Source organism: Emydura macquarii, unplaced genomic scaffold, assembly GCF_026122565.2.
Source record: "Emydura macquarii macquarii isolate MOO-44397 ecotype Brisbane River unplaced genomic scaffold, CSIRO-AGI_Emac_v2 contig_2369, whole genome shotgun sequence".
NCBI lineage: Eukaryota > Metazoa > Chordata > Testudines > Chelidae > Emydura > Emydura macquarii.
Window position 1 is genome coordinate 2,997,788 of NW_027132506.1, and position 21,982 is coordinate 3,019,769.

At 67.5% G+C, this 21,982-nt stretch overlaps 1 protein-coding gene across 1 annotated transcript; it reads left to right on the forward strand.

Moving 5' to 3' along the window:
* The first annotated feature begins 9,500 nt into the window (after positions 1-9,500).
* On the forward strand, positions 9,501-21,551 carry CDHR4 (cadherin related family member 4). The gene is made up of 18 exons (XM_067561149.1): positions 9,501-9,555; positions 10,158-10,489; positions 11,284-11,449; positions 11,754-11,842; positions 12,047-12,142; positions 12,546-12,649; positions 13,011-13,147; positions 13,578-13,761; positions 15,046-15,196; positions 15,689-15,785; positions 16,187-16,405; positions 16,679-16,818; positions 17,388-17,538; positions 17,770-17,981; positions 18,549-18,688; positions 18,869-18,910; positions 19,614-19,704; positions 20,795-21,551. Exons 1-18 carry the CDS (start codon positions 9,501-9,503, stop codon positions 20,903-20,905), a joined length of 2,517 nt encoding a protein of 838 aa, XP_067417250.1. The 3' UTR covers positions 20,906-21,551.
* The last annotated feature ends 431 nt before the right edge of the window (positions 21,552-21,982 follow it).

Below are 21,982 nucleotides of genomic sequence, written 5' to 3' on the forward strand. Positions count from 1 at the left end.
CGCCTGCCGCCCAACCCTGTGGGCACCCACCAGTCAGCGCCTGGAGCAGCCCGAGCCCCTGGCCCTAGGAGGCTGGTGTGGCCCAGAGAGGGGCTGGCCCGTCCCTGGGGCACCTGGTGCTCACAAGTGGGTCTTTGCCCTCCCCCGGCGCTGTGACCGCCCCCTCTGGGCGGCTGGGGGCTGGTGGCAGCTTGGCATAGCCTGGAACTGATCCAGTCCGGGCCCGTGCCTGACCCCCGACCATCCCTCCCTTCAGGGGCCAGGCTGCTGGCTGGAGGGGCTGTGTCCAGGTGGAGGGGCTAGGCGGGGTCGCTCCTCTAGGGAGTCCCTTGGGTCAGAAACCGTGTGTGTGTTTGTGCATGTCTGTGTGTGTGTGTTTGTGCATGTCTGTGTGTGTGCATGCACGTGTGTGCATCTGCATGCACGTGTGCGCATCTGCGTGCACGTGTGCGATTCTGTCTCCCTTATGTGCCCACTGCTCTGGCTGGACAGTCCCGTCTTGGCTGGCCTTGGCCAGGCATCTGATGGGCCATGGCCACTACCCGGCAGAGCCCCCAGGCTGTCCCTGGCCAGAGGGGCTGAGATTGCAGGGCCAGCTGGTGGCAGAGGACCAGGCCGCCCCCTTTGGGGGAAAACGAGGGGCCCTGTGTATGCAAATCACCCAATGAACTAGTTTGCATTTTGGCACATAATTAGCATATTTATAGACAACCCGGAATGCAGTTTAAAAGCTGCTGGTTTAGTGCTGGCAAAGGGCATCGCTGGAGCTGCCAGCCTGGCTCCCCTGCGCCCGGCGCTGCAGGGCCCGTTCCAGCCACAGCACAGAGCTCCCTTCGCCTCTGGCAGCAGGAGGCTGTTGTCCTGTGTGCAGAGCAGGAATGCTCACAGCCTGCCTTCTGCAAACACAAAGGGCTGCTAGAGAGTTTGGAGCCGGGACTCCTGGGTTCTGTCCCTGCCCGGGTGGGAGCCGGGACTCTTGGTTTCTTCTGTCCCTGTCCTTGGGGGGGGGGGGGGGGCAGCGATTCTCAGCCAGGGGTACGCCGAGGTCTCCCAGGGGAACATCAACTCACCTAGATATGTGCCTCATTTTACAACAGGCTAAAAAGTACGAGCGAAGTCAGCACAAAGGAAAGTTTCATCCAGACCGTGGCATGTTTCTGCGGCTCAGTCTCCTGTACGCAGAACTGTAAGTGCCGTATTGATATTCCAACCCATTTGTTTTATAGCTAGGTGGGCAAAAGGGGGAGGCAGCCACTTGTCAGTGACCCTGGCTGTGACGCTTTCCTATTTTGATGTCTGACTTTGTCAGCGAGTAGTTCTTAAATGAGGTGAAACTCGGGGTACGCAAGACAAATCAGCCTCCGGAAAGGGGTACAGTGGTCTGGACAGGTTGAGAGCCACTGAGCTAGAGCCACGGGGGTTGGGAGCCAGGACGCCTGGGTTCCATCCCTGGCTGTGAGCAGGGAGAGGGTCTCGTGGCCAAGCAGTGGTTTTGAGCGGCAGAACCCAGCCGCAAGGCGGCGAGGCTGTGGGGCAGAGCTGTGGGGCTGCCCGTCCTGGAGGGCCGTTCGCAGGCTCACAGTGGGCTGTCCTGCCCCACGCCATCCTCTAAGCTCTCCAGAGCCGGGCACTCCTGTGCCTGTGACCTGCTGGTGTCCTGGGCGATGCACAGTTACATATCTGCAGCCCCTTTCCTAGGCAGTTCTCGGGCTGAGGGACCCCTGGGCCGACGTTCTGCCCATGGCACAGTCGCACCTCGGGGCAGGGCTCCCCTAGGGGCCACTCCCAGGGGCTGCTTCCTGCCCCAGGCTGTGCCCAGACACGCAGGGACATGGGCCCAGAGCGGGGCCATGGCAGGCAGCATGGGGCAGAGCCATTCGTCAGGCCTGGCCATAGTGCCGGGCGCCCTCCAGTGGACAGGCTGCTGCACGCGGCCCTGGCTCCTTGGGCCCCGCCAGTCGTGCTTGGAGCAGAGCGTTGGCAGGGGCCTCGGCCACGCTGCTCCTGGGGCTCCAGCTCAGACTGCTGGGCGCAGGACGCCTGGGTTCGCTCCTGGCTCTGGCTGGGCGGGGTGAGCTCTGGGGCTGCCGTGGGGACAGCTGGTGCAGACAAGCACGTCGCGGGGGAAGGGGCGAGGGGCTTGTGCCCTCGGGTGCTGGCTGGGGAGAGCTGGCACAGAAGGGGCGCTGGCCGTGGCACGGCCTCTGTGAGCTGGTGCCTCCCACCCGGGCGAGCTGCGTCGAGTGGCCAGGCCTGTCTGTGGGCAGTGCTGCCCCACACCAGGGGGTGGCTGTGCCACGGAGCATGGCCAGGAGGGACTCGGGGGGTGTTCCGGCTTGTTCCCGTGCGTGGGGTTTGTAGCAGAGCCAGGCACGGGCTCAGCTCCCCGGTGAGCTAGTGCCAGGCTCCCGGGGCTCGCCCTTGTCATGCCAGTGGAAAGGGCCCATCCCAGCTGGGTGCGCGGGCAGAGACAGTCCAGTGACACAAGCCACTCGGGTGCCCACCCCCCATCCCAGCAGCTCAGGCAGCTCAGCCAGCACTGGGTAAAGCAGGGCAGGGCCACATCAGGGCTGTGGGTGGTGGGGGGTGGGGCAGGCAGGAGGGCGTGGAAGCCCAGGCACCACCTGGGTCTGTAGCAAGCAACAGGTCTGCTCAGTGTCGCTGGGGGTGCTTTGCCAGGCCCCCGGGGCCCCAGCCCTGCAGAGCAGGAGCGGCACCTCTCCCTGGGGTAGGGTCTCTGGTGCAGGAGAGGTCGCTCTGCACCCAGCGGGGGTTTGTTCACCCACTAACCACCTGGCCTGTGACCCCTTCACGCCAGGGCCCTGCATGGGCATGGACCAGCCCAGCCAGCCCATCCTCAGCTCCTCCCACAACCGCCAGCCACACAGATGGACAGACAGCCACCTCCAGACGGACACAGATGGACAGACAGCCACCCCTAGACAGACATAGACGGACGGACAGCCACTCCCAGGCGGACACAGATGGACGAACGGACAGCCACTCCCAGGCGGACACAGACGGATGGACAGCCACCTCCAGGCGAACAAGGACAGCTGGACAGCCACCGTCAGGCAGACACAGACAGACGGACAGCCATACAGACACAGATGGACGGACAGCTACCCCCAGTCGGACACGGACGGACGAACTGACAGCCACCCCAGCCAGACCCAGATGAAGCAGACGGAAGCGAGTGGATGAGCTGCCCCAGTGGTACGGGAGGTGAGCAATGACTCGCTCCATGGGCCAGCCGGGAAGGCCGGTGGCAGTGCAGTCTCACTGCTGACTGGATCCCCCTGCCACGCAGCCCCACATGGGATGAGCCCCGGGACCGAGCCCCAGCCCGGCTCTTCTGGTGGCACCCCGGGACTCCAGGCTCCGAGCACCCCCAGGCCCTGGCGCAGAAAGGCTGGCCAGGCAATCACCACCCCAGAGCCTGGTGCCTACAAGCTCCGCGGGCTCAGCCCGGGCTAGCGGCAGTGCCACAGAGGGAGGACGCGTCACTTAGCAGACAACGCATCTGAAGGACGGCCCATGTCGCGGCACTGTGGGGAAACCCGGGATTCCAGACCAGCGGCTGTGCCCTGCCTGGTACCTGCATCCGCTGCGCTCCTGCAGGCAGAGACAGCCCCGGCGCAGCCAGTCGAGCTGGGGAGGGGCTTGGGAGCCCCACAACATGACGAGGCTGCTGGGAAAAGCCGTTTGAGAAGGAGAAGGCTGGAGAGGCCGAGTTAGCGGGTGAGGAGGGAGGCGAACAGGAGAGTCAAGGTGGGCGCTGGGACGTGAGAGGGAGGAAAGAAGGACAGGTTTCAGGTCAGGACAAGCCTGAGCAGACGCCGCTAGAGGAACAAGGATCACGGGACACAACTGAAAGGAAATATCATTGAGGGAAAAGGGCATGGATCAAAAAGCTGCAGGGGGGCAAAGGGAAAAGGAGAATCCTCCCCACTAAGGGCCGAAAGCACGTGACGGAGAGCGGGACTGGGAGAACATCTGTCGAAGGAACAGGCAGCCAGGGTGTCCAATGGGCAGGGGAGGCCCCGGGGGGAAGAAACCCGCTTGGGGATGAACTCGGTGGAAAGAACCCGGAGCAGGCAACTTAAGGAGCGCGTCCAGCCGAAGAGCGGCAACGAGCCAGCCGGCGAACGTGGAGCCAGCCGTCCAGCCGGGCCAAGGAGAAGTTGGTTCTTCTCTGCAGCGAGGCAGGCGATTGCGACGTGGGTTCGTGTTCGTGTCAATCACAGTGCGAGCGGCTGGCGCTAACCGCACGGGGTGACCGCGCTCCCTGGCTTCCCGAACTGCTCACCCGGGATTCGTTAGTATAAATAATAGGGCTTTGCCAATGGTCTGTATTATTTACGCTCCTGGTTTGCCTCTGCCTCTGCTCCCCGTTAGCACGGCCTGGCCGAGCTGGCTCCCCACACTTGTGGCGGACAACGGAGCCCGGTTCACCGCAGCAGAATGGAAGCCATTCCAAATGGCAAATGGGTTTGGTAATATCCTAACAGCCCACGTTACCCACGAGCAAATGCAGAGTTGGAGGGAGCCATGCAGCCAGCCAAGAAAACCCTGCTGCAGGGAGATCCGTTCCTTGGCTCTTTTGCGCTCCAGAACAACTGATAACAGCTCCTGGGGGTTGTCCAGCCCGGCTCCTGATGGAACAGCTCAGAATAATTGTTCTGCCGTTGCAGAAAAGCCCAGCTCAAGTGAGGCATGGTGAGGGCAGCCAGATCAGATAAAAAGGCACAAAGAACGTACGGCCGCTTTCACAACACACGTCACTCGGCTCGAGACCTGCCAGGGCTACAGCCCCGGGGGCTGCGTTTGTGTTAAACCAGACGGAGAAAAATGACGGCGAACGCCAGCCGCCATGAAGAACGAGGATTCATCGCCAAGCCCGGCAGTGGAGAACGCCACCGAAACTGTGAGGTGCTGGATGGAGGGGTCTTCTCAGTCACGCCAAGAGTGGGAGGCAGAGGCAAGACAGAGGCCAGAAGATGTTTTCGCTCAATCCGTCAGGGCAAAGGAGAAATCAGTGAAGTGGGGAATGCTCACGAGTAAATCAGAGGCAGTTGTGTGAACAGACACGGCCATGCAGGCTGACACCAGGAATTATTCCTGGACTCGGCTGTGCAGTAACTGCTGTCATCGTAGCAAAACTTTCCTTACAGGCGCCGACTGGCAGTTTGGCAATTGCCAAACTTGTTATTGGAAACCTCGCCGCAGGAAAGCAAACCGAACCCTCCCCCCATCAGCTGTTCCCTGTGCCGTGTCTCAGCTCTCGGCCCCTGCAAGCCGGCGTTGGAGGAGACGTTCAGAGGATGTTGAGTCACATCTGTCAAGGCCGGGCTGTGGACAGCCAGGGCCAGCAGCCGGAGCTGGAGCCAGGAGCAGGGAGGTCAGCAGCTGAGTCGGACGCCGGGGTCAGGCCGAGTCAGGGCGCCAGGAAATCGCCCGCGGGAGCAGGAAGCACAAGGCAGGCAGAGCGGGGTGGTGCCCTTGCTCAGAAAGTTTCCTGTGCCTGTCTAGGGGCCAGTGGGTCTGTCAGCTGCTCTGCGATGCCCGGGCGGAGCGTGACTCCCTGGGTGCCGGGAGGGCAGGTGGCAGCAGGCTCCGGGAGGAGGGCTGGGGCACGGTGGCTCCCTGGGCCCAGCTTGGAGCCCGGGGGTCGTGCCAAGGGCTCGCCCAGGTGCCTTGTGCAATCTCTGCTGCCTGGTTTGCCTTCCAGCCGAGGCTTCCTTGTCCAAGGGTTGGCATCTCCCTCTGCGCCTTTCCGGCTGCCAGACCCGTTGCGCTCACCCAGCATCTCCGTGCTGCTCCCGTCGCCTTGTCGACTGTAACAGGCTGTCGCAGGCCTCGACTTACAGGCCGTGCGATTTTCTTACTCCCCCTCCGGGTCCCTTCCTCCTCCTGGCTTCCTCTCTTCCTCTCACTGCAGTCGCTTTCCTTCCCGCCGGGCCTTCCCCTCAGCCGCTGCTAATCGGTTCGTGGACCCTGCGGAGACTCTCTTATTTCTGGCCTCATGCACCCGCTGCCCTTCCTTTGCTTTCCCTCCGGTCCCCCACCGCCTGCCCCGCCCGTCCTCCGAGGCGAGCCGTGCTGCCCCTGGCTCTGGCCTGGCCTGGCCCTCTCCCTTCCAGCTCTGGTCCTGGCACCCCCGACATGCAGCCTGGCCACCGGGGTCCCTAACCAGTGGCTCCCCACCGGCCGCGCCCCGCCTGTTCGATGCTGGGTGCCAGCCTCTCCCCCCGTGAGGCAGCGGCCTGCAGCTCCTTCAGCCGGCTGTGTGCGTGACCGGCTGGAGCCGCGCCCGGCAGGGGAGCTGCCGCCTGCTTTCCCCGTTGGTTTTTTCTCCCTCCCACAAATGTATGTGGGGTGCAGCTCACCCCGCCATCTGGGCAGCTCTCCAGGCCTCTGCCCCCGCAGCCGCTGGTGGGGCCCATGGAGGCACACCCGTTGGGCACACGGCAGCACCAGCCTGTGGCAGGGCGCAGGGGGGCTCCATGCCAGGCATGGGGCAGCCAAGGGGTTTCCCCAGCCCCACCGGAGCTGCAGGTGAGTGCGAGCAGCAGCCCTGCAGCCTGCCCCCGCGCCAGGCTCTGGCTGGCCCGTTCCTGGCTCCTTCCAGCCCTGCCTCCGCCTTCCGGCCCCCAGATGCTGATGCCCCAACTTTGGCCTCCAGCCGCCCCTGCACACCGGCTCCGCTTCTGCCCCTGCCCCTGCCCCTGCCCCGACCCCTCAGCCTGCCCCCGCCCGCTGCTCTGACCACTCGGAACTGGGGGGAGGCCAAGCCTGGCCTGCCCTTGTCAAAGCACCCAAGAGTCGCCAGCGCGGGGGCCACCCAGCAGCCCCCGTACCCCAGCAGCGGCTCTGCAACTGCGTCCTCCCGGAGTTCGCCAGAGGCTCGCTTTCCCTGAGCTGCCGCCTGCCTTCCCGGCTGGCCGGAGGGCGACTGAGCCCTTCGCTGCTGGGCAGCCCTGATTTCCCCCCGCCTCGGGCACGGCCCCCAGTCTGGGCGATCCTTGGTGGGCTGCTGCGGATGGAGGGGGGATTTTGTGATTCTTCTGTGTGCCGTGGGTTCCTCCTGCACCTGCGTGGCTACAGGCAGGGACCCGTCTGTGCCAGGGCGTCACCGGCTGTCTGAGCCGCTAAAGACAGGCCGAAACCACCCAACGCCGACCAGACAAAGACACGCCCGAGGCCAGAGCAGTCCCCGGCTAGCAGCTGGCCACTGGCCGGTGGGTGGGTGAGCTGAGTGGCAGCACAAAGGGCAGGGTGCCAGGGAGAAGGGCTGGGGGAGCCAGAGTCCATCACGGCGCTGGTGGGACCAGGTCGGACCCTGGCTTAACCTCTGGCTTTTGGCGCTGGCCCGAGGGCGCTCAGCCTCTGGGCCAGGTGCCTTGTTCGGCCCGTGGCCAGGGCGGCTGTAGGACTCCTGGGAGCATTACGCCTCCTGCAGGGGCCACTGAGAGAGACAGGACAGGCCCTGCCTGCCTCCAGCTCCACTTCATGCTGTTGCTGCTTCCGGCTTTTCCCCTCATGGCTTTGCTGCTCGCAACCAGTTCTCGCCACCGAAAGGGGAGCCCTGCGGCTGCCTCTGTCCCTCAGACCCTCCTGCGTCTGGGCCCGACCCTCCTCCTCCAGCCGTGCGATCCGCTGGGACGTGTTGAGCTCCCGGCCTGGCCAGCCGCTCTCCCCGCGCAGCTTTGCGCCGCGCTGCGGAGGGGGACGGTTCCGCGCCGTTCCCTTTGCCACCGCCTGGCTCGGATCCACGGGCCCGATCACCGGTGCTACGGCCCCAGCTTTGGAACCGTCTCTGGGACGGCCCCTCAGCGCGCCAGAACCCCCGCGGGGCCTCGCCCTTCCTCCAGGCTAAGCCTGAGACTGGATGGTGGAGCCCGCAGCCTCTCGCCGGTCAGCCCGGCCCCTGCAGGATGAATACGCCCCGGCCGCACCGCGCCGCCCAAACACGCGGCGTTACCCGTCCCTGGGCTCTCAGCCCAGGCTGGCCCTCGCTCGGCACAGAGAACCGGAGGGTGAAACATCGTCCATTCTGGGGAGCCAGAGCCCAGCCCAGATGCCGGGAACCCCACTGTTCAAGCTCTGTCTCCCATCTGTCTGAATCCATCTGACTCCTTGGTCAGACGCCAGCTGAGAGCCCTGCCTCCAGCTGCAGCCCCCACCGCACCCCCTCAGGCCTTTAAATGCTGCTTAGCCTCCCTGCTGAGACGGGGGCGGGCGGTTCGAGACCATCTCCCTCTGGAGGTCTGCTTGCTAAGGGTCAACGTCTGGGCAATTGGATCTGCCCTTGTATTCTCCACTGCTATGGGACCTAGGCCACCCAGAGCTATGTCCCTCCGCCTGCCCCGAGAGCCGACAGCCCCTTTCCACCCCATGGGTAACAGTGCAGCATAGAGGGGAAACTGAGGCACACACAGGCCTCATCAAGAAATTCCCACTTCATCCCAACCATCTCCTGGCCCCCAGCCTCTGGGCAGCGGCTCACCCATGATCTGTGCCCAGCGAGCCCTATGGCAGCAGAGACTTGCCCCGCGGCAGAGACTAGTGCTCCTGGCAGCGTTTGCCAACTAAGGAGGGTTCCTTAGTCAGCCTCGCCCCCCCGGGCATCCCCCGGCCAGCACCGAGCCAGCAGAGTCACGCCAGGGCTACCCACCAGCCGGATTGCAGTGAGTCACCTCAGCTCCCTCGTCCATCCCAGCGAGCGCCCGGCTGGGTCTCCTCGGCTGGCATTGCTCAGTCCTTTGTGCTCCTGGCAGGGCGCTGGGCCAGCCTGGCACTGCAGAGCCACGGACACATCTGCCTCCCCACGGGGCGCCCGTTGCGCACACAGGAAAGGAGCCAAAGAACTGAGCGGCTGAACGGCTCCCAGGGCCCGGCCAGGGGCCGAGGGGAGTGGGCCCGGTGCCCCCCAGCCCACCGTGCGCCCCTGACGTGCGCAGCTGGGCACTGGTGCTGGGGGGCAGCGGGGCCATGAGCAGGCCGGTTGGGACGGGAGCCCCACAAGGGAGGCTGGCCCTGGGGCGGGGGCTGGACAGAGTTTGCCAAGGGCGCTGGGCCTGGCCCCCCCCACACCCCCACCTGGCCCCCCCACACTCCCACCTGGCCCCATCCGTTGGTGCAGGGCGCAGGGCGGGCCTGTGGCACAGGCAGGGGCGACAGAGAAGGGCCCCACCACCCCTGGGCTCAGCCTGTGCTCAGAGGGGAAGAGGCCCTGTTGTGGGGGGCAGACCCCAGGGCTGGGCTGGGGAGGGCCCAGGGGAGGGGCTCAGACACAGACCCGGGCCCCTGGCAGCAGCTCTCTCGGGGAGGGGGCGTGTCCCTGAGCCCAGCTGTGGCCCGGGCGGTGCCCTGCTTTGCTGGTGCTGCCCTGCGTCCATGGCAGCAGCCTGGCAACCTGCGCCGGCTTCCCAAACAAGGGAGCAGAGCCCAGCTGAGCCGCTCTGGGGCCAGCCGCTGGACACTGCCCCTCGGGAGCCATGGGGCCACGCGAGCACCGGCCCCTCCTGCCGCTCCTCGCCCTCTGTGCCGCAGGTAGGCAGCTCGGTGCCCGGCGATGGCCTGCCCACCTGGCGACGTGGGGAACCCACTGCCAGCCTCCCGGCCGGCTGCTGAGAGCAGGCAGAGGGCAGGGCTGTGCCCCAGGGAGCCAGCGTCACCCCAGCCCCCCGGCACCAGCAGCCCCCGCCCCAGGGAGCCAGCGTCACCCCAGCAGCCCCCGCCCCAGGGAGCCAGCGCCGCCCGCCTCCCCCCCCTTCCCCCCGGCAGCAGCAGGGTCCCCGCAGGTGTTGAGGAGCTGCCCGCCCATGGAGGGGGCTGGGGCTGGGGCTGGGGCCGGGACATCCTAGCTGGGCTGCGGTGGGCACAAGCCATCCTGGACTAACGATGCCTCCTCCTGCTTCCAGGGGCCGTCGCCGGAGCCACGGGTAAGAACTGTGCAGCCAGGCCCCTGTGTGTGTGTGCGTGTGTGCGCCCATGCGTGGGTGTGTGTGTGAACATACATGTGTGTGTGTGCCCAGCAATGAGCTCCCCATTCCCTCCTGCCCCCCGACAGCGCTGCTTCCCCCCGGTCAGTAGCCGCACAGCGCAGCCTGCTGAAGGAGCCATCTCTACCCGCCGAGGCTGGCGTGTCCCAGGCCCTGTGCGTATGGGCACCCTGGACAGACCCAGTGGCGCCCCCACCTGTCTCTGCTGCCCGGGGGGTTTCGGGGTTGCCCACCGTGGTGGGCACTGGCTCTGCTGGGGCCTGGCCGGGCTCACTTTGGGCGTCTCCGCGCCAGTGCTGTCCGGCCTGCCCGCCACGGTGAGCGTGCTGGAGACGGCGGAGCCGGGCGCAGCCATCGCGAAGTTCAGCCTCGCCTGCGGGAATGAGAGCAGCGACCCGGGGCTCACCCTGCAGAGCACCCCCCCGAGCGCCTTCTTCAACCTCGCCCTCAACGCCACCACGCCTGCCCACTACAGCGCCCAGGTACGCAGCCAGGCAGCGCTCCGAGCACGTGGGGCCAGCCGCCACCCCCAGTCCTCGGGAGCAGAGACCTGGGCCCCAGCTGGGGGGGCAGCCCCGCCTGGCAGTGCCCGGTGGGGCTGGGCAGGCAAGCGCAGGCACTAGCCGCTGGCAGTGCCAGGCCAGGTAAGGCTGGCATGGGGGCCCAGGTTCTGCCATGGGACCAATGCGCTGCCACCCTACCCCCAGGGGAGGGCGCCCCCGAGGGTGGCACGCGATGCTGGGCAGTGGAGAGCCAGGGGCTCGGCCAGGCCAGTCTGCACAGAGCCAACGTGCCCCAGCCGGAGCCTGTTCTGAGCTAGTCAGCACCCTGCCAGCCCAGGCCAGGGAGCCGCACCCTGCGGGCTGCACCAGCCTGGTGCCCAGCACCCTGCCAAGGGGGTTCAGACACACCCCTGGCTCCCAGTCCATGGGCTCCTGGTGCCCCTGCCCCAGAGCTCCTCACTAGCACAGTGCCAAGTCCCTGCCCCCCCCATGGGTGCCCACCAGCTGGGAGCAGCGCCACGGGGCGTCTCCGCCGGCACAGCCTGCGGCTGGGGCTCCCCGCAGTGCCATGGGGCCCAGAGGCTCTGTGTGCGGGGCATAGCAGGCCCACTCCCAGCATGGCACCGGTGGGGGGCAGGGAGACAGAGACACAGAGGGACTAGCTGGGGCTGGGGAGGAGATGGGGGGCTCCGGGACAAGACCCCTCGCTGCCCGTGGGATTGGGGGCAGAGGCCTGGTGGCGGGAGCCGGCTGAGCGCTGTGGTCTGCGCTAGATCACGCTGAGCTCCAGCGCGGCGCTGGACGCCCGGCAGGTCGGGCAGTACACGCTGGACCTGGAGGCCACCTGCCCCGGGGAGACGCCGGCCAGAGGCCAGATCTTCGTCTGGGTCCGCGAGACGGACGGGCCCCCCCAGTGCATGGCCAGGTTTGCTAGCCCAGGTAAGGCCCAGACCCCTGTGCTCTTCCCCGCCCAGCCCCCGCACTCCGTGCCCAGCCCCCGCGCTCCGTGCCCAGTCCCCGTGCTCCATGCCCAGCCCCCATGCTCTTCCCCGCCCAGCCCCTGCGCTCTGTGCCCAGCTGCCGGGGGGCTGGGGGAGCCCAGCCAGGGCGAAGGGGGCACTTGTGGTGCTACCAGGAGCCTCCTGGCTCTTTGTGCTCTTGGCCGGCGGCACCCGGCGCAGAGCGGGTGGCTCCGGGGGACAGCAGCCCCGAGCCCACCGCGCCCGGCTCTGCTTTGCTGCAGGGGGGGAGCAGGTGGACGTCCCAGAGGACGTGGCACCCCTGACACCAATCTACACCGTGGTCCTGCGGCGGACGGCCAGCGGGCTGAAGGTGAGTGTGGAGCCAGGTGCTATGGGATGGCCCGGCACAGCCTGTGGGGGTTGGGGGGAGCCATGGGGTCCAGTGGCGGGGGAGGGGCTGTGGGGCCGGGGGATCTGACGAGGCCCAGGGGCAGGGGGGGCCTGTGGGGATGGGGGGCCTCAGTAAGGGGGGCTGGGGTCTCCGTTCCCTGGCTCAGCCCCTCTCTCCACGCAGTTCACCATCCAAGACAACGACACGCCTCTCACCATCAGCAGCGTCGGGCAGGTGCTGGCACCGCAATCGGGCTTCACCCCGGCCCAGGCCAGCCAGGTGAGTGCTAGGGTCTGCCTCCACCTGGGGCACCTGCCACCCCCAGCCCTGCTTCTGGGGCAAGCAGAGCCCCCCCGTCCCAGGGCACCCTATCTACCCCCAGGGCCCCTCCCAGAGCCACCGGCTCTCCCAGTCTCCCCCGAATGCCACGGCTCCCTCCTGGCACCCACCATGGCCCTGGGGCTCCCCTTCTCTCCAGCCGCCTGGGGAGAGCTGATCAATTCCCAGGGGGCTTCAGCCCCCCAGCTGAGCCATGCCCATGTGCTTCCTCTCTGCCCTCCTCTGCTCTACGGGGCCCGCCGCGCAGTGCCCGAGCTGGGCACCCCATGCAGCAGGGCGAGGGGCCGGCATGGTCCTGCTAACCCCCGCCCCACCCACGGCCTCACCCAGCGCCTGTCTCCAGTCCTTCCGGCTGCAGATCCTGGTGACCGATGGGAGCAGCCGAAACTGCAGTGGGGCCGTGACGGTGATGGTGCTGCCCGTCCACCGCCCCCGCGTCAACTTCACGTAAGGGCGCAGGGCGGGGGGTAATGGTCCCAGGGCAGGGGTGTGGGGCATAGGGTCACTGGGGGTGTAGGGCACGAGGATGTGGGGCACAGGGTGATGGTCCCAGGGCATGGGGGGCAGGGGTGTGGGGTGTAGGGTGACAGTCCCAGAGCAGGGCGTGGGGCAGGCCCGGAGGGGCAGGGAGATGAACGCTGATGTCTGAGGTGCAGGCAGGTGTCCTGTGGACAGCCCATGGCAGCCCCCATCCCGCTGCGGGTGCCCGGGGGCGAGGGTGCCTGTGGCAGGGGCGCGGCGGAGGGGGTGCCTGAGTTGGGCGAGGGTCGGCCAGGGGCTGGGCTGACCCCTGCGTGTGCTGGCGCAGGGCGGCGTGGCGCAGTGTGACTGTGCAGGAGAAGGGAGGCGCCATGCAGCTCATCACGCAGGTCCAGGCTGTGGGGGACAACGTGCGCTACGAGATCATCGCCCCGGCCGCCCACAGCCTCTACACCATCGACACGGGTGAGCCCTGCTGCTGCTCCGGGTGGGGCACACGGGCCCCGGGACTCCCCCCGAATGTGGCAGGGGCTGTGACGCTGAGTCCCCCCAGAACATGTCGGGAGCGTTCCCAGGGGATGTGACTCTGCCCCCCCAGAACATGGTAGGGACGCGGCCAGGGCCCACGTCTCGGGGACTCCTCCATGTGGTAGGGACGTGGCCTGGGGCCATGACTCTGCCCCCCCCCCCCGAACGTGGCAGGCACGTGGCTGGGGCCCGTGTCTCAGGGATCCCCCGCAGAACGTGGCGGGTGTGGCTGGGGGCTGGGACATTGGCAGGCTGCCCTGGGGGCAGCCCTTCCCTGCGGTCCCCATCTCTGCCGGGGGGTCCCTGAGGGCTGCAGAGACCCCGCCCGGGCGCTGGGCACGTGGTGGCACCCTCGTGTCCTTGGCAGTGACTGGCGAGATCCGCAACACCTACGAGCTGGATCTGCAGCGGTTCCCGGCAGCGGCGCACACCCAGCTGCTGGTGCGGGCCTATGACATGCTTCACCCCAGCGACAGCGACACCGTGGGCATCAACATCACCGTGCTGCCCGCCAACGCACTGGCGCCCCGCTGCTCCCCCGCCGTCTTCCTGTAAGGCTCCCTGCCCTCCTCCCCCACACAGCACGGGGCAGCCAGGGGGGCTGGAGCCAGGACTCCTGGGTTCTGTCCCCGCTCTAGGAGGGCTGTGCGGTCTAGTGATTAGAGGTGGGGGAGCTGGAGCCAGGACTCCTGGGTTCTGTCCCCACTCTGGGAGGGCAGTGGGGTCTAGTGATTAGAGGTGGGGAGGCTGGAGCCAGGACTCCTGGGTTCTGTCCCCACTCTGGGAGGGCAGTGCGGTCTAGTGATTAGAGGTGGGGGAGCTGGAGCCAGGACTCCTGGGTTCTGTCCCGCTCTGGGAGGGCAGTGCGGTCTAATGATTAGAGGTGGGGGGGCTGGAGCCAGGACTCCTGGGTTCTGTCCCCGCTCTGGGAGGGCAGTGGGGTCCAGTGATTAGAGGTGGGGGGGCTGGAGCCAGGACTCCTGGGTTCTGTCCCCGCTCTGGGAGGGCAGTGCGGTCTAGTGATTAGAGGTGGGGGGGCTGGAGCCAGGACTCCTGGGTTCTGTCCCGCTCTGGGAGGGCAGTGCGGTCTAATGATTAGAGGTGGGGGCTGGAGCCAGGACTCCTGGGTTCTGTCCCCACTCTGGGAGGGCAGTGCGGTCTAATGATTAGAGGTGGGGGCTGGAGCCAGGACTCCGGGGCTCTGGGAGGGCAGTGCGGTCTAGTGATTAGAGGTGGGGGAGCTGGAGCCAGGACTCCTGGGTTCTGTCCCCGCTCTGGGAGGGCAGTGCGGTCTAGTGATTAGAGGTGGCGGGGCTGGAGCCAGGACTCCTGGGTTCTGTCCCCACTCTGGGAGGGCAGTGCAGTCTAGTGATTAGAGGTGGGGGGGCTGGAGCCAGGACTCCTGGGTTCTGCCCCCGCTCTGGGAGGGCAGTGCGGTCTAGTGATTAGAGGTGGGGAGGCTGGAGCCAGGACTCCTGGGTTCTGTCCCCACTCTGGGAGGGCAGTGTGGTCTAGTGATTAGAGGTGGCGGCGCTGGAGCCAGGACTCCTGGGTTCTGCCCCGGCTGTGCCACAACCTACCTTGTGACGCTGGCCAGGTCCCTGCCATGTCTGGACCTTAGCTGCTGCGTGGAAGGGGCTGCTGCCCCTCGGCTGTGGGGAGCGTGGCCCTGGCTGAGGCGTGGCAGCCCGGGCCCTGAGCGCTGGCCGCAGCGTGGCATGGCTGCTGGGGGCTGCCTGGCACAAGGGCAGGAGAGAGGCCCCAGCCACTGTCACTCATGCCTCCCTTTGCCCATGTCCTGTTGGCCCTTCCCCTCCCCTGCCCTCCCCTGCCAGGGCTCAGGTGTCTGAGGGCACCTCCGTCGGCAGGACCCTCGCCACACTGACCTGCACGGACCCAGATGGCAGCAACAGCTCCCTGCGCTACCAGCTGGAGGGCGACCAGCGCTCGCGCTACAGCTTCCGCATGCAGGGCCCGCAGCTGCAGGTAAGCCCAGCAGGCAGGGCAGTGCCCGGGCATGCCCGGCAGCGCCAGCGCCGTCTGCAGTCAGCAGGGCTCCATGAGGTGCTGCTGGGGCCAGGCCTGGCCTGTGGGATCCAAAGTGTCCCAGCGGGCGACCCCCCAGGGAGCCCAGCTGTGAGCTGCTGGGGGTCTTCCCCAGCCCTGGGAGGGGAGTGGGGGCTGGTGGGTAGAGCCGGGGGGGGGGGGGGGGCTGGGAGCCAGGACTCCTGGGTTCTATCCCCAGCGCGGGGAGAGGAGTTGGGGCTAGTGGCTGGAGCAGGGAGGCTGCACTGGGCACTTGCTAAATAGGGCTGCCATCCCTGGGGCAGTGTTTGCCACCTCCCCTGCGGAAGGAGAGAATCTGTCTCACGATCCCTGTGACGCAGCCAGACATGGGGCCATGTGGGGCTCAGGTGGCCATGGGGGGCTCAGCACCCAGCCCCTGCCCCCCGAGCTGCCTGGGTTTGGATCCTGCAGGTCAACGAGACCCTGGACTACGACTCTGCTGCCAGTGCCAACTTCCAGTACACGGCCACCATCCTGGTGACGGACAGCGGGCAGCCCCCCAAGACCAGTGAGTGCCCTGCCCAGCCCCCCGCTCTGCCAGCCCCAGCCTGGCCCAGGGCCCCTCAGTCACATGTGCACAGGTGGGGCAGGGCAGCGGATGCTGCCCAGTGCCAGGTGGCTCAGAGCGGCAGCAGTCCCGTGTAACCCCGCAGCCAGAAGGTGCAACCCATGGGGGGCAGCTCCCAGAATGCAGTGGGGTCCCACAGCCCCTTTTCACCCCCCATAGAGCTGTCAGCAGGCAATGCCCTTTCCAGCCCCCAAGAGACCAGCCCTGGGAGGGGGGGCGGTTGTTTTCCCCACATCCCCAGACAGCCCAGCCCCCAGGGGTTGTTCCCCCCACATCCCCAGACAGCCTGATCCCCAGGGGTGATCTCCCTGCCCCGCTCTGAGCTGGCCCGTGCGGTGCAGCCCGTGTGCCCGTGCTGGTGACGGTGACCCCGGAGAACGAGCACCCGCCCGCGTGCCCGGCCAGCGCCACGTTCAGCGTGCCGGAGGACGCTGCTTTCGGCAACACCGTGGGCAGGGTGAACGGCACGGACCGGGACTACCCCTTCGACAGCATCGAGTACAGCATCGCCGGGGGCACCGGTACCAGCCCACCCGCCTTCTACATCGGCCCCCGCACTGGTGAGCTCCTCCACCTGTTACCCTCCCCCACCCGTTACCTCACCCCCACCCTGACCCCGTTACCTCACCTCCCATCCCCACCCTGAGCCCAGTACCCTACCCCCATCCAACCCAGGCCTGCTACCGCTGCATCCTGCCCACCCCACCCTCCAGGCAGCCCCTCCTCCCCCACCTGACCCCCAGCTGGACCCTGTGTTCCCCTCGAGAGGGGCCCTGGCTGTGGGTGTCCCCTGGAGGCAGCCGCTGCTGCATTGTTGCTCCTGTGTCGTGCAGGCGAGATTCACGTGCTTGGGCCCCTGGACTACGAGAGGCAGAAGCTCTATAGCCTGACCGTGCAGCTGCAGGACATGGCCGATGACTTGGACCCCCGGGGCCAGCTCACTGTGCTGTGCGATATCACCATCCAAGTGCAGGTGCTGCTCCGCTGCACTCTCCATGGCCAGCCCTGGGGCGAGGCCCACAACACGTGCACACAAAGGGGCTGGTTAAGGTTACGCGGGCAACCTTAACTCTGGCGTTCCCTAAGTCAGGAGAGCTTGGCACTGCGAGCTCCATGTGCCCTTGGCCTGGCGGCACGGGGCGTGGGTTTTCCAAGGGTTTCACAGCAGCCTGAGGATAAAATCCCGTGTGGGTCTTACTAGGAGCCCCGGACTCCTGGGTTCAGCCCCTGGGCGCAGGAGGGGCAGAGCATGCTGTGTTAGCGCAGGGGAGGCTTTGCATTGCCACAGCGCCTAGGCGTGCGGGTTCCCCCTGTTACTCCACGGAGCTCGCAGGGAGCAGGGCTGGAATGTGCCTGGCTCAGAGACGGCCTGTCGCCCTGGCTAGGGGCTGACCTTCCCAGCCGGGATGCCTGATCCTGATCCGCCCAGGGCCCCGAGTGCCACAGCCAGGCCAACCGCGCCACAACCCCTGGGGTGGCCGTTCCCAGCCCACACCTCGGGGGGGCAGGGGCTGGGGGGGTGACACTTCTGTATGCCCCCAGGATGTCAACGACCAGGTCCCGTGCTGCACGCCCCCCTTCCAGGAGCTGGCCGTGTACTCCACACGGGACCCCCTCCTGCCCCTGGCCCAGCTGCAGTGCTCCGATGAAGACGACAGCACCGTGCTGCCCCTGACCTACGCCATCGTGGGCGGTGAGTGGGGTGCGTCTCCGTGCCCCCGCCTACCCGTCGTGTGGGGGGAGAAGGGGCTCACCTCTCGCTCCTCGCCCTGCAGGGAACTGGCAGGGCCTGCGGTGGGCACAAGGGGGCGCTGCGGGGGACGGTGAGGGGATTCTCCCCACTTGGGGTGTGGGGCAGCTTCCCCTCCCACTGCTGCCCCGATGGGCGGGAGAACCTGGGCTCATCAGAGCCTTTCCTCGCCAGGCAACACCGACGGGTACTTCCGGCTGGAGGGCAGCAGTCTCCTGCACTCCGCCTTCACCCAGCCCGCTGGCAGTGCTGTGCCCCGCACCTTCGAGCTGCTGGTGGAGGTGACGGACAGCCGCAGCGTGCCACGCCACAGTACCACGGCCACGCTGATCGTGCACGTGACGCCCTGGACCACCACCACGCCCAGCACCACCACCACGCGCACAGTGAGCCAGGCAGGGGGGCGGGCTCCCCGCTCAGCTCTCCTGGGGCAGCCTGATGGCCTGGAGTAACCCCCAACCCCTCAGTCCTCCTGCCCCCCAACCCGGCTGCCCTGGGGCTTCTCCTGCCCCCTGGCTCCCAGGGCTCCTCCTACCCCCCAGCGACCCCTCTGGAGGGCTGCTGCTACCCCACTGGCTGTGGGCAGGACCCCAGCCTTGGTGCGGGGACAGGGATAAGCCTGTGGCTGAGGTGCCAGCTGGAGGGCCGGGTGGAGCCTGCACTGGGATGTGGGGGGGTGATCTGTCTGGGGCTCCAGCCCGTGTCCTGGAGCTGCCCAGCGCCCGCGCGGTGCCAGACTTACACGGCAGGGTGTTGGGCACAGGGAGGCTACTGCCATTGCCCCGAGCCGCACTGATGCCCACGGCCCCGGGCCACAACAGCAGCTCCATGCACTGCCTCACAGGAACGTTGCCTGCAGTCCATGGCGCCCCCTGCCCCGGTGCACCCACACCCGGGCCCGGCTTGCCGGGTCTCCCAGCGCTCGGGCACCAGACTTCGCTTTCTGCTTGCAGACCCTGAGGAAGGGGCCGCTGGTCGTCACGCGCACCGAGCGGTTCTGGGCACCCCCGCCCTGGTTCGTGGCGGTGCTGACGGTCTCCGGGGCGCTGCTCCTGGCAGCGCTGGCATGGCTGGCCTGGAAACTCCTCTGCAGGTGAGCGCTGGCACGCAGGGCGGCCAGGCGGGACAAGCTCCGCCATGGCCAGGAGTCATCATCGCGGTGCAGCCATCTTTGCCAGGGACAGCAGCCAACCCGCGCTCCTGCCCCAGGGCACCGGGGCCGAGACCCCGGCCCGCCCAGCCCACCAGCGTCTCCCTGCGCTTCTCATTGCAGGGCTGCTCCCGGCGAGCCAGCGCAGCCGCTCCTCCAGGACAGGTGAGAGCCTCCAGACACCGCGTCTGGGCACCGCTCGGGCACCAGGCCAGCCTGCGGCAGGGCAGGGGACCCAGCCCTAGAGCCGGGGCTCGGTGACCCCACCGGAGCCAGCCCCGGGCCAGGCCCTTTCCCAGGCGGGGTGTCTGCTCCGTCTCCCTGTCCGGGCCACGCTGGGGCTGGACACGCTAACCTGGGACTTGGCTGGCAAGCGCGGATCCGTCTGGGAGGGGCCTCATCTTTGCCGTGGGTTGGCACCGACTGTGGCCTTTGCCGTGCTAGGTGCTGCGCTGCTTGAGAGCTCGGGCAGCGGCTGGGCACTGGGTGCCAGGCTGCCCTGCTAGAGCAGGGTCTGGGCCAGACCTCCCAGCAAATGGCACCTGCCTCCCCCAGGGCCCCGCGGCGCTCGGGAGAGTGGGCCTCCTGCCACGCCGTGCTGCTGTCCTCTGCCCTGCTCATAGTGGCCAGCCCTGCCCTGGCGCCCTCTGCCTGGCACGGTGCCCGATCTGCCCCCGCCGCCCCGAGGGGCTATGTGCGCGCCAACGCCAGGGGCACCCCGCTGCCAGCCCGGGAGCTTGAGCGCCGCTGGGACCCGGTGCCCGTCTCCAGTACCTTGCTGTGCAGGAGAGGTGCCCGGGCCCTGGTGGGCTCTTTGGGGTCCCACCCCCATGGGACCCATGCCCTGACTGCCCTCTCGCTCCCCCAGGGCCCTGTCAGAGCTGCACGCGCCAGAGGGGAACAAGGCGGCCCCACGAGAGCCGGGCAAGGAGACGGGCCCCGCCAGCGTCCATAGCCTGGTACAGATGCCTCGTCCGAGCTCTGCCGAGCGCCAGAGCACCGCCCCCGCCTGTGTGCCTACCCTGCCCCACGGCCAACTCACCCCCCACCTGCGCCCCCTGCCGTGCCCCACGGCCAACTCACCCCCCCACCTGCACCTGGCAAAGCCTGCAGCTGGCCAGCCAGCGCCCCCTACCGTGCCCCCCACCCACCCCCAGCGCCCCCTACCGTGCCCCCCAGCACCCCCGGCCGCGTCCCCCCTCAGAGTCCTCTGCTGGCTCTGCCCCACAGCACCTCCTGGCGCCCCCTCCCCCAGCACCCCCTGGCGCCCCCCTCCCCCAGCACCCCCGGCCACGCCCTCCCCAGTGCACCTGCCCCGTTCCCATAGCGCCCCCTGCTGGGCAAGGCAGGTGTTGCTCTGTGGCCCTGTTCCAGGCTCTGTGCTGAGCAGCTGCCCTTCTCTCCACAGCACCAGCAGTTTGATGGCCGTGCCCAGGACCCAGGTGAGTGCCAGCCCCCCCCCCCCCCAACCAGTGTCAGGCCCCTGCCCTCGCCCATCCCCGTCCCCCCCGAGCATGACCCCATTGTACGGTGCCTGCCCCATGAGCCGAGCCCCGTGGCACCTCACTGAGGCATGCGGCCGGAGGGCACGGCTGGCACCAGGGCTCCACAGGCGAGGTGCCCCCCGAGCAGAGTCCTGCCCCGCCCGGCTGGGCAAAGGGCCGGTCGCTCCCACTTCCGAGCACGTGAGCGTGGCCAGGGCACAAGAAGGGTCAGGCCCCACCTGCCCGGAGCTGGGGGTGAGGGGCAGAGCCCCTGCCTGCCCCATGGCACTGCAGGGGCAGATGGGCCGCATCTGAGAGTGGGCCCTTGCGCCAGGCAGGCAGGGGCGCGGCGCCACTCACGTTCAGCCCCGTTGGCTTGCTTCCCTCACACTTTAGCAGCCTTCCAGCCCCACAGCCTGTGTGCAGTGCCCCCTGGCTGCCCCCCGGGAGAGCCCAGCTGAGAGGTGGGGCCTGCCTGGCAGAGCGGGCGTTAGCAGGCTCCAGTGTCCCACCGAGGGAGGCTGAGCCCTGCTGGCGTAACGGGTGCCCTGCTTTCTGTCTCCAGTTACAGGCCAAGATTACCTCTTCAACAGCCTCACCGGAGCACGCCGCTGGCTCTGAGCGGGCACCCCCCCCCCACACACCGCTGGCTGTGAGTGGGCATGGCCCTGTGTGATGAAGTGGGAATGTTTTTAAGGTTTTCTCTGAAGGCTGTGTGTGTGCCTCAGTTTCCCATAGCTGTCACTCAGGTATCTCGGTGTGGGTGAAGGGGGTGTGTTGACTGCAGAGACACTTAGCGGGCAGGTGTGACGCTGTCTGGCTGCTTGGGCCCAGTCAGGCTGACACTGTCTCCTGGCAGCTCCCGGCTGGGCCCTCCCCGGCGGTGGTGAAGAACAAAAGGCCAGCCGACCTGCTTTGCCCTGGAAAGAAACAGAGGAGGAGGAGGGGCAGCAGGGCGTGTCCGGGGCTGGCTGGCAGCGAGTCAGTCCCCTGTTGGGACTCGGGAGTCGAAGGGGGGAGACCCCTAGGATGGGGGGCTCCGGTTCCCCCTGGACTTGGCTGTAACTTCCTGTGCTAACAAAGTCTGTTTTACGCCTGCGTTCCTGAAGACTGATAACCCTTCGGATGTCCACGCTGCTGAGCGTCGCTGCTGACTGCAGGCGGGGGGCAGGGTACCTTCGGGGCATGTGAGGCACAGACATCCCCCCACCACTGGGTCTGAGCGGGCCCGGCCTCCCCCCCACCGCTGGGTCTGAGCAGCACAGCCCTGCCCCTCCCCCTGCCGCTGGCTGGTTTGAAAAGTGAGCCCGCCCAGCACCGCGGCCCACCGACCACTCACGCGCCTCGACTGCGCCAGAGAGCCACGGGGAAATGACCAGCTGCTGGAACGGCTCCACGGCCCAGACGCTCTTGCACCAGATGTGGCGCAGTGGGACTGTGCTGCGATATTTGTATGACTACAGCATGTGCCTCAGTTTCCCCATATGCTGCCTTGTTAACAAGGGGGTGGGGAAGCCTCACTCTGTGCCAGCTCTGGCACAGGCGTGACGGGCGCCCAGCTGGCTCGGGCTGGGCCCAGCTCGATGGTGGGCCCAGAAGACAATGGCAAATCCAGTCCCTGGGACATTTGGCACCTAGCCGCTAACACCCTGGGGGACCCAGACAGGTCCGACCACGAGGGGCCAGGTGGGGCTGGCCCAGGAACTTGAACAGGGAAGCACAGGGAGCCAAGCGGTCCAGCGGGTGACCAGAA